Here is a 12286-nt window from a genome sequence, read left to right as displayed (position 1 = left end):
ATATTAGGAAAGATCAAGGGAAGAGAAGTGGAGAACTGGAGAGAGATCAAAGAGAAGGCAGGGAAGAACAGTGAATGGAGAACTGTGGAAAACATTGCAACCTCACATGAATGACTCTTAACACATGAGTATGGTTAGAGTCATCTGACACTCTTAGTCTTTGGGAAATTAAGTCATTGGTTTGGCACTGTTCATCCTGTAGTATTATATAAATTAGGAGACTTATTTAATCCATGATTGAAGTACAACACCCACCTAGGTGATCATCATGCACCAGCAGGCCCACTATACAGCAATTCAGGGGTGGAAATTGAGACTTCTCCAATTGAATTAAGCAGGATATTTAAGTAGGTCAAACTGTGCAAGAAGAATTCTAGCCAGAACACCAGATTACCACTACTGTGTGTCTCATGAAGGAGAAGGTACAGTAGGTAGGACATTCCTTTGACCTGGAAATGCAACTGGTTGTTCTCTGGAGTTCAGAGCCTCAATATCCTTTTTTTGTATTTTGAAATCCAGTATTATACATTATATTTTTAAATGACACATTAAAGTGTGTTATATGATTCTAATGCTTCTTGATTTGAAATCTATACTTTTAAACTCATATGCAACCAGAATACTAAGCTATTATTGTATTGCCTCCCCAGGGTGTCTAGAAGATGTAAATGTGTCTACATTAGCTCCTATGTTTCTCATAAGTAGCCTCTTAAAACTTGATTTCCCCCATTTTGTATTTGTAGCTTGTTTTTGCTGCCAGCGTGTGTCTAAATCTGTCTTATTCCTCCTTGTTCTGCCTTCCTAAATTTATAAACCTTTTGGATTCCCCCTGTGGGTTTAGTACTGTAGAAATTCACTTCAAAGAATACCATATTACAGTTCTCAACTCTGTTTTCTTCACTCTTGATTGTTTGCAAACACTTAATCAATACAAGTATTCACTCTAGTAAGTGCTCTGACAAATTGAGGAAGGGAGCAGTCATTACCCATGTCTTCGTTTGGTTTCAGCTGCTGGCATTACTATACATTTTTCCCAGTCTGTGTGAGGAAAGTTAAATTCTCTCATGAAAACCACTGCTTCCTTTATGCATACATACCTCATGTAGTCCTGTAAGACTGCATTATAATTCATATCTGAATCTGGTGGTCTGTAGCATACTCCTAACAGTGGGGCATTCATGTTCTTTGAATGATTTTTTAAAACTGTTTGACCCATATATCTTAAGACCCTTACTTTACCTCGGTTAGGTTCATGTGCCTGAATGCTTTTTTTTGATGTGTAATGCTAGTTCTCCACTTCTTCTGCCTTTTCTGTCTCTTCACAGTGCTTTGTTTCCATAAATGTTGTATTTGCAACCACTCCTATTAGCCAAATTTCAGTACTTCCAATTAAATCACAATTGCATGTTATTACAATAGCATTACTGGAAATGGGATTATGCAAAGTATGTAAAAGTTACAGTGTGCTTGTTCAGTCCAATGCACTTTGCCTGTAATTCTCAGCCATGTCCTGTCAAGTGATTAAAAGGTGCATTAAACTTCAGAGCAGTGGGCCTTGCTTAATTTATAATTATTAGGTTATAGAACAAGTATTTTGAGGCACAAAGCCTTTGGTCAAATGACCTCTTAAGGCAGAAAATTCCCTCTTAAGGAGAATTCCAACAGAGAGAGCAAGAGTACAAGGCAGGCTGATTGCCCCCACCCCCCACCCCATCTTGCACATCCTTGAGTTCCTCCCAGTCATTTTTCTGTTTTTCCTGTTAGCTCACTTTATAAGACCCTGTTTATTTAAAGGTTGCAGAAAACCACAGTGATGTGATGACACTGGATACTCCTGTCACTCTGCGGTCTAATCTAAAGACTTCAAACTGTCTGGGCTGTGCTACTGGTATCCTTTAGCTTCTTTTTGTAATGCAGGTACCTGCTTTCTAATAGCAGACCCTTCCTTCTACTTCCTTCCTTGACAGGACTGAGGGCTAATTGTATCCTGAGCTGCACAGGCAGACCCCATCTGACAGCTTTTACTATGTTATGGATGCAGAATTCCATGAGATGTTTTAAAATTTCCCTTTAACTAAAAGATAAAATGACAGGATTATACAGGAAGGTGCTGCTGTATTACTAAGACGTTTCATGATGCTTAAAGTCATGTGTGTTTGTTGTTGTGCAAATATATCTCCCTAATGAGCTCAGAATCTTGCTCACCAAAATGCCAGTTGCCATTCTTGGTGTTAATTTGACAGAGGAAAGAGCTAATTGGCAATATGTATGTGATAAAAAAAGTCTGTGTAATTTAACAATGTGAAGGTGGCTTTTCACAGTACTGTATTTGAGCATTTGGACAGACCTCAGGGAACTTAACTATTGAAATGTGAATTTGTAAAGTACATTATTAATACATATTTTGGCATTAAAATGCAATGTAAATACAGGCTTTATTTTTGTGAGAATATACAGGTATACTGTAACACAAATGAAGGGCATCACATTCACTTAGTAGTGAAAGATGAGTATCCTTCAGAATTACCCCCTTCATTTTCATATAAAGAAGTACTGCATGAGGAAATGATAAAATGATTTCGTTTTTTAAATCATGTCTTTAAAGCCATGCAGGCGCTACTATCTCCGGAAAAACAAATTTTAGGTTAAGGTTCCCTTTGGCAAGTTGTAACAAAAAAAAACTTTTATTCTTTATAGTTTGCATGCTGACTTTTATTAAATTTATTCATTTTAGACATGATTTGAGATAATATGTGCTGTGGCTCAGAAAGCAGCAGCTCTAATTAGATGCAGTAGGTATGCACAGCAGGACGCACCCACTGTAGGAGAGGGACATTTTGTTCTCGTTTCATTCATTATAAATGTCAATTATAAGAATTGCACAATTTAACAGATAAAGAGCTTAATTCATAAAAAAATGGGACTAGTAGTCCCATGCTGTTTTAGTTACTGTAAAAAGTGAAAAATCTATCAAGTGTCCAAATACAGTCAAACGACTTGGTGTGTCATTGAGCAATATTGACTTCTTCACTGCATTTTAAATGGTGATGTGCAACAGATAGGCTTCAGCCACTCAAAATTGGTAAGACTCTATGATAACATAAACACTGTAAAGAGTTATATCCAGCCCATTTGGAGTCCTCACTTGTTTTAAAGCTTCAACTCTCGTGTGAGCAACTCCCACAACCAGATGGCAGACAACTTTCAAAGGGACACTGAACCACTGGTCCATGTAGTTGAGTGTTTTTTCAGGCAAGTCTTGACTGACTGACTTGTAGTGTTCAACATCTGGATTCCATTTACTTTTTGAAGAATCTAAAATGTAATGTCTTCAGTCCTCCCAGAATGAATATAGCAATCTCTGACAGAACACGCATGTTGGCCACCAAGATTAGACAAATTAACAGATTTAAAAGAAATTTTAATTGTGAAACACCACATGTATATCTCAGGTCTGGGACACCTACCTTCGGGTTTTTTTTCATACTTCCATTCATGTGAGCTTATAAACAAATTATATTTGTTTGTAGGCTCACATAAATGGTTGCATATTTAGACAGATTTGTGTGAACTTTATAGTTTTCAGTGATGTTTGGAATTGAAGGTCTGGATTATCTTATAATAAATGGTAACTGATGAGGCTGCACAGTGGCTTTGTTCATATGTAAAGGCTTTCTGCCATTAGACCCCTTTTAGGACTTTAGCTACTACAGCTTAATGTTGGACTGCTATAGATCTCATATTTGTCACAGGTGAGATATTATTTTCTTTGAACACTGGAAACCTTATCATCTCACTCTGTGTGGAATTTTGAAAAAATGGCTGTTTTATATTTTTCTTTCAGGGTCCACAGACAGCTCCTTGTTTGTGGCCTTCTCCACTTACCGCTGTAATGTGTCTTCTGGCAAAGTTCCTTCTTTAGAGCACTCACCGAGAGGAAAGAATTGCCTGGCCCAGTATTGTTTTTCAGTTATAAGGTTATTTAGACCTTGTTTAAAGAGGCAGTACTGACTGATAAGACTCTTGTCTAGCAACATCGAGTTGGGGGATGAGGAAGGGAAATGGACACTTGATATTCTGAGACTTGGTCAGAGTGAGAGGAATGCTAGACCCAGTTCATGTACCACACAAGATGTCTGTCCAGAACTTCAAAACCTTGTTGTCAGTTTTCAGCAGTCACCAGTACAAAATCATTGCACCCCATGAATGTTATTTTAAAGCAGAAGATGCATTTACACACATAAATATATACATAACCTATTATGTTTTTGGCAGGGAGCAAACTTTGTATACTTCACAAAACATATTAGCTTTCTAAGCTTTTGTAAAAAATGTGATATTTATTTAAATGTGATCATTTTCAGTTGTGTGACCAGTTTCAATGATATTGTATACATAAACTGCAGTACCATAACATTCCATAAAGTAAAAATAACTTTCAGATACATAATCCTTAGAAGTCCTGCAGAATCTTGCATCTTACAAACAGGAAACACTGTTTTTAGACTTTTTTTTCAAACATGCTTCCAGTAATTTAATGGCAAAGGACAAGTTTTTTATCTTCTAATGATGGCCTTCGGCATTTGTAGTTTTTCATGAAGATGTTATGGAATTTGTTAAACTGCATTTTCATATTTTGAAACTGTAAATGCCCTTGCTGTTAATATTTGACTTTGAAAATTGAAACTTCAGAATGGGTAAAGAACTGAATGGTTGAATGACATTCACAACATCTACATGTATCATGAAAATTAAATAGAAGTGATACTTATTTCTGATGCTAAGACTTCATCTGACTATTTTTCCTTATAAATAAGGGTTTACAACAAGTAAGACTAAGTTTTCATTTTGGCTGGGCTTCAGATGCAGCCTGTTATTATTATATCACGGTAAGGAAACATCTTTTTCTGATCACAAGTGCAATAAATCATTATTTATGAGCCTGTTGCCTTGTGGTTATTGTCACCATAATAAAACAACTAATATATCCATTCAAGAAGATATTTGAACAACCTCTCTCTCGGGAATCAGATTCTGGTCTTTAAAATCTCTGGTGTTAAGGATGTTTATAAAAAAATATGGAGAACTAATGTAATGTTAGAGATTTTTTTTTATTCAGCAATACATGTAGATTTTGATAGTCATTTGAATATTTTCCCAGTTTAACATTATTTAATGGCTGCAATATACATTTAGACTATCCACTCATTTACTATATTATCAAATCCAGTTCTTGAGTGCTGGTTGTCTTCAGATTTTAGTAACTATGTGATAAAGACCTTTAAAATGTGGTTAATTCAATATATCTGTTTAATTAGTTTAATTAATGATTAAATGAAAACCAGAAACAAATGCAGCACTTGAGGACCTGAATTACAGTTTAAATGCTGCTGGAACCATAGGGTTTATTGTGAAGCTGAAGAAGGACCTGCATACAATAAGACTTTTTCAGCTAAGCTATGCGTAAACCTCATAAGGACTGTAGTAGTAAAGCTTAAAAAGAATGTTGTGTATTATTTATCCCATTGTATTCAAGAGTGCTATTCATTATATTTTAATTTCAATCACTTTTTTTCTGAATGTTTTGCCAGTATTGCAGCATTGTACACGGACAGTAAAGTGTTTACAAACCTTCTATAAAATGTAATACACTCTTAATATATTATGAAGAGTAACAAAATATTGTAAGCCTTGATACAAATGGCTTTGTCATTTACTTCAGAAATACAAAGATGGTAATAACCGCATTGTTAAAATACATAATCTATTAACACACATTATGATCAACGTTGTAAATATAACCAGTCTGATATCTAATTACATTCATGTTCTCAAAGACAGGTAAAATTGAGTTATTGTGAACTAAACTTTAGCAAATACTCTGGAATTAGTTTTAATCGTCAAGATTTCCAAAGTGAATATTGAACTTAAATGCTGGCCAGGCCATTCTATGGAGAATTTGAAAGTCCTGCAGGGAACCCAGCTGAAAGGGGGGAGGAAAAAGGAGGAAAGGGATATGAATCCACTAAGATTTGACCCTGAGTGGCTTTCTAATGACTTGTGAACAAAATTCTGACCTGGATGCAACTGTAGGTGAATGTATGGTGGGGAGAATTATTTGATCCACAAGGTGTAGCTGCTACTACTGAGTACATGTCGATATTAAGGCTTGTCAACAAAAGTCCAACTTTCACTGACCTTGAAGTTTCTTGAAGATGGTACAACAGTGGCTGCAGTTATGTCTTTGATTAGCTAATCACAGGTCTCAAGTGAGAGAGAAAGACTGACAAAATTGGAATTTTTTAATATCCTTTAAGTCCAGTAATCATAGTTGCAGGTTCCTCATTGGTTGGTCATCCTTGGATGATTAACTTGTGACCTCCAGCTAGGGACCCAGTCCAGATGAGTCACTTTTGGTGTAGTAGACTAAGAGCCGCTGATGTTGGGTACTTCATCATTGGAGGTGTCAAAGATGGACTTAATTTATGATGTCCTAATGTGTTTTAGGGCCAGGACATGTTGCTTATCAAGGAGGCCCATCTTAGATGCATTCCTAAAGGTTTGAATCAGCATAGCTAAGCTCAGTTTGGGCCATTGTCCATTTAAAAAAACAGAAAGATTATTAGAAATCTTACTTAATTCTTGGTGTAATAATAAGGTTTGCTACTACAAAGCCCTGTAGCTCCTTCTTCTAATGTGACCTAATCTCCTTGTTTCAGCCATTAAGACCAAAATCAAGGAGGTGAAGAAGGAAAACTCTGACCGTAAGGTGATTCTGCAGAAGAAGAAAAAGACCTTGAAGGCTGGTAACCTAAAGAAGAAGGATCTGAAGAAGTTGGTGCTGTATCTGAAGAATGGCGCTGACTGCCCCTGCCAGCAGCTGGATCACCTGAGCAACACCTACCTGATAATGGGCCGCAAAGTGGACAAGCAGTACCTACTCACTGGCATCCACAAGTGGGACAAGTCTAGCAAGGAGTTTAAAAAGACCATGAAGAAGATGAAGAGCCATAAGTGCCCAGCTTTTGAGACTGTCTTCAAATGATCAGGATCTGCTGCTGCATCTCAAGAACATAAGAACTTGCACAAAAACCCCAAACCTTCTTTTTGTTATTGTTGTTTTTTATATAAATATATATATGCAGATTTTACTCTCATAGTAGATTGCCATATCGAATGCCATTTTTTTTTAATTACCACCCACCGTTTTAGGTCACCCTGATTTGAACACATTTGGTTTTGTTCTCAAAGTGTTGTCCTACAGGTCTTTGTAGTAAGTGAACAAAGATTGCAGCTTGAAACAAAGCTGTTCATACGGCAAAGTGGCCAGGAAATTCTCTTTCTTTGAAGCTGATACCGAAGCTTTTTACAGGCTCCAATATTTATTGAAACCTCTCCTCAAAACTGTTGTTTCTTAGTTGGACTTTCATACCACATTTGCAAATTGCACATTCTATTTTTAAATAATTGTCTCATATGGTTAGAAATTATGCCCCACAAAGAATGTATGAAAAATATAAAGAAATGATGCATTAGATCCAAAACTAAAAACCCTATGTTTGCACTCAATGTGGTTTAAAAAGTTAGCTTTCTGTACTAGTCAGAATTCTGTTGTCTTGAAGTGAGTATGAGTATCTTGAGACACTTAAGTGTTGTACATTATACGTGAGGATCTTGTTTTAATAATCCTTCATTCCTTTGCAAAGTTTTGGATACTGGAGTACAATGTCATATTTCTGATACTATCCACCTTTTCCCTTGAACATAATAATGTAAGATTACCATTTGATGATTTGGATTGGTTCTGCTCTTTTGTGGAATGTTTATAATTCATTATTCTGCATGATTTCTCCTTAACAGCAGAGTATAGTGGATGGGAAAGAATATATATATTGCTTTGTAAACTGCTCTTTTGTTGCCCTGTTATTTTTTATTTCTCTTACTTTATTTTCAACATGTGTGCCTGCAGAACATTTGTGCATTATAATGTGAATTGGTGATTAACATTGATGTGCTGTGGCGCAACCTTGAAATGTGCATGCCACCATATTTATAGGTCATTCAAAGAAGACGAATTTAAATCTTTGCAGAAGAATAATGATATTAAAACAATTAAAAAGGTGCTGAAAAGTATGTTGTAGTTATTAAGTATTTTGAATCAAGCTGAACTGATTGATTATCAGATGGACACCTAATCAAGTCCCAGAGACAAATAGAGTATGTTACTCATTAAATTCAAAACCATCAAACTAGTCGCTCTTTGAAATCTACATTGCTATGAGAATGTGAACTATTATTCTACATATCATGCAAAGTAAGTACTATCACATTTTATATATTAATAGTATTTTATTTCTGTTACTCATTAGTCCAAGTTTTTTTCTTAGTTTTTGATTAATAAAAAATCTTACTTCATCAATGAGTAAATAAGACATGTACAAGTATACTGTTTTCCATGAAAGAAAGCACATCACTTGCTTTATAATTGTCAATTATTTTACTTAAAGTTAGACTGAATATACATTCCTCCATGGATACTGCTTTCAGGGTACTCTTTATTGTCACACATTCAAGACAAGAGTGGTAAAGATTTTTCATTCTGTTTTTAGCTTTTAAGACCATATTTGACAAACTGATATGAATCATTCCATAACCATTTGTGCAATTTATGTTTTTTTCTTAAGGGCTGAGCTCATTCTAGGTTGTCAAACCATTTTTTAAAAGGTATCTTTTGTATGAACAAAAGATTATTCCAAAGCAATTCAGTACTGGAGCAATTTAGCTCTGCTCTTGCGTGTCTGATATCTGTGAAATTGCTGTGACTAAAACCGAGTATATCCTGTTTTCAACATTTTATTTTTTTTTTTACATTTTTGTTTTTTAATTTCTCAGCAATACTGTGAACCACTGTTACTCCCTTTCTAACAACCGCACACTTTGTGCATAATTGATTCCAAAAAAGTCATTCTATACTGTTAAATGCTTTCTCTTTTTGTACATGTACTCTTTTCTTAAATCTTTTTTTTTCTTGTACATAAAAATGAGCAATGCTGTCTTTAGCCAATATTTTGGTATTCAGTAGGCTAAAACGAGTGGAAAAAAAACTGTCAGAAACTGTTATTTTGTCATTGTAAGCTTTAGTATGAATAATACGAGAAACAAATGTCAAGTTCTAACTTTCTTGTTTTTGATCCATCATGTACACACTGAATTATACTAGAAAAGAGTTGACTCAATTATAGTATTTTTTAAATCCTAATGAATGTGACACAGGGATAAATGTATTAGTTTATTTGGCTCTAAATGTATTAGAGTTTATTCACCTAGCTGAGAGAATGGCAGCCTGACTGTGAGGATGTAGCTGACCGGACCCCCCTCACTTTCATGAGGAATGAGCCAGGGAGCTGCTGCCAGGGTGAAGATGGAGAGGGGGGATATGAGAGAACTGTGCAAAGGGAAGTCCAGAAAGCAAGATAAATATAGATGAGCAGGAATAGGTGAGATTAGAATCTAACTTTACTACTGAGCATCTGTAAAGTAAGTTCCTATTAAAGAAAGATTGACTATAGCAAGTGGGGAAATACGATCCTTGCAAGCAACACTTGTTTTTAAAAGGTATAAGGTACTAATCTTTCCCCAATTTCAGTATAGAACACAAACAGAACTGAACATTGGAAAATAATTTTACTGGGAATTATTTGGGACAGGCTAATTTGGTTGTTCTTGATTTTATAATATCAGATGATAACACCTGTAGTTAATCTTTTACACTGTAACTTTGCTTATGGTTAAGTAATAAATGAGGAATATTAAGGAATTGGGAGTTAGTGTTACTGAAGATCTTTTACAAAGTTTTTTACACTTGTAAGTCTTTGGTTTCTAGTTGACGGATTTTGTGAAGTGTGTTTGTGAAGTGTTCAGCACTAAAGAAGCACCTTACAGCTGAAATACGGTACTTACATTTCTTCATGTCCCATTTTCCAACATATTTCACACAGTGAAAAGAGTGAGTAGAATTATGAGGAAGACATAAAGCTCTTCCACCTACTGGTAGAAATAAGTAATATAAGTTAAAATGTTATATTTGTTAAATTTGTCTTTTGTATGGTAAAAGGTTGAAATCATGCTATTTTCTCTCTACTTATGCCCTGTGCATTCATAATGGTTTTGTTTTCCAGCTAGTCTAAGTTGTTGATAGTCTGAATTTCATCCTTGCAAAAGAGTGATTTGTATAAAGCACAAACTATAAATAAAAAATAGGTTTATTATTGATGGCCAATCCCTGATTGGTTAGCCTAGAAAAAATGACACATGATACCTTTGAAACTGTACAAGGGTCGGAGGAATCAGTATTATTCCTTTACTAGCGGAGAAGTGACCTTCTGATAATGGATGCTGGAAAAAAAAACCTCTTTAAAACGGAGATTGCTAGAGATCAACCATATATTGTACCAAAACAAAATTGTTTTAATATAATTTCATACAAAGAAAACCACAGCAATGTCACTGCCACAGCTATAGCAAAGTGGGGAAATAGGAAGTGATACATTTTCAGAACTTATCTAAATGCTCAGAATGATGTAAATACAGAAAGCTCCATAGGAAATTATTATTCTGTACTTAAACATTTAAGATTTCAGAAAATAAAGCTTACAATGCTCCCTTTGGAAAAATGCAATTCTGAAGTTGTAGAATTTTCCTTGTAGTAACATATAGTATGTCACAGTGTCTCACAATGTAATGCCTATAATTTGATTTCAGAGGAGCCTATTCTGAAGCTTCTGAAAGTTCACAACATATAAAAAAAAACTAAAATAATTCAGATTGAAGTTAGTATAAAAAGCAATCTATAAAAAATAGATGCTAGATCATTCTAATCTTCTCATGAAGATAGTTCTTCCTATAGGAAATAAAGTGAAGTTTTGTCAGTCTTATTTGTCTTTCAGTACACTTAATCCTTTTGGCTAAGGCATCCTAACAGTATTATAAGATCAAGTTTTGGTATATATCATCTTAGCATAACAAACAAACCTATTTTTATCTTGTTTCATGCATCTATGCTGTTAAAAGTGCCTGTTTGAGATTAATTTGAACTGGTGGAAAAAGCCTTATTTGTGGGCAGATAAAATGGAATAGTCCATAAAGGGTAGCTCTGCTATGGCAAATTACTTTTGTATATATTCTGTCTGTATTTCACTGATGCTGATTTTCATTGGTTGTTAATGTAAAGTCGAATTGCATGTATTTGTACAAGAAACACCTACTTAAGGACATTTTCTGTTTTTAAATACATTAACTTCTCCTATAGCTGTCAGTTTTTAGGTCAGTGGACTTGAAAATCATGTTTGCGTTGCTACCAGCAGGTATGTACACACCAATATAAAAGAAAATACATTAAAATCGTCTGGTATGTTCTTTTTTTTGGTATTTAACATAGTCTAACTTATCAGCAAAGCTTAAGGCTCCCACACTATTAAAATGATGATAGATGGTTGAGGAGATTTTAAAAATCCAGTGAATTTTGCAATTAAAACAATTATATTAAAATACAAAATATTATATAATGCAGAATATACAGTATATTACATGAAATTAGATAACCATTGTAACATTTTCTTTAATATTTAGTATTTGATTCACATAAACGCTGCAGCCAGTATTATAGCACTGTATTGTTTATCATTATAGCAGTATGTCTTTAAACAAAAGAACCAGAATAGACCTTTGGCAATGCACTACATTTCATGGCGATTAATTGCAAAGTACTTTATTTTAATTTCTCTGGGGTGGGGAAATGCAGTTTTGGACAGAAAACTGTCCATGATTCACTGTAAAGTTTTAAATTTACTCCATGTTTTTTCTGTCACTTGTCATACCTTTATGTAGTTGTCTGTATTTTGCTTTTATTCTAAAAAATCAAAAAGGATCATTTTTTACAATGAAAAAATTGAATATGCTTCACGTGTGTCATACTACTACATTATAGGTGTACACAGTATTTGTGGTTCAGGCCATAAAAGTATCAAAGTAGTTTATGATCATCTGTAAAACACCTTTGAATGCATTCACCTCATGCAGCATGAAATTTTTCACCCCCTTTCATATTTTCGCCAGCAGTTGGAAACGAAGCATACGGTGTTACCAGATGCATCTCTGAAAATCCTGCTACTGGTGAGGCAGCTTTGTCTCATATACAAATACCTGGACTGGAGAGGAGGACCACAGGTTTGAATTTTGCTTTGCAGATGGATGGGGAAATAAATTTAATTTTTAATATAAAACCTAT

The 12286-nt window shown here is 34.7% G+C and overlaps 1 protein-coding gene across 1 annotated transcript in view; it reads left to right on the top strand.

The window, feature by feature from the left end:
• LOC148839220 (secreted frizzled-related protein 1-like) overlaps nucleotides 1-9817 on the top strand; it is a 44199-nt gene extending 34382 nt beyond the window's left edge. Inside the window, exon 3 of the mRNA XM_088908456.1 lies at nucleotides 6720-9817. Coding sequence (XP_088764582.1) covers nucleotides 6720-7045 — 326 coding nt within the window. The 3' untranslated portion in view covers nucleotides 7046-9817. The remainder of the gene's footprint in view (nucleotides 1-6719) is intronic.
• Nucleotides 9818-12286: the final 2469 nt, after the last annotated feature.

The sequence above is a fragment of the Atractosteus spatula genome, chromosome 2 (genome assembly GCF_055471065.1).
Source record: "Atractosteus spatula isolate fAtrSpa1 chromosome 2, fAtrSpa1.hap1, whole genome shotgun sequence".
Taxonomy (NCBI): Eukaryota; Metazoa; Chordata; class Actinopteri; order Semionotiformes; family Lepisosteidae; genus Atractosteus; species Atractosteus spatula.
Note: the sequence above shows the minus strand (reverse complement) of the source record. Positions and strands in the feature narration are given on the sequence as shown.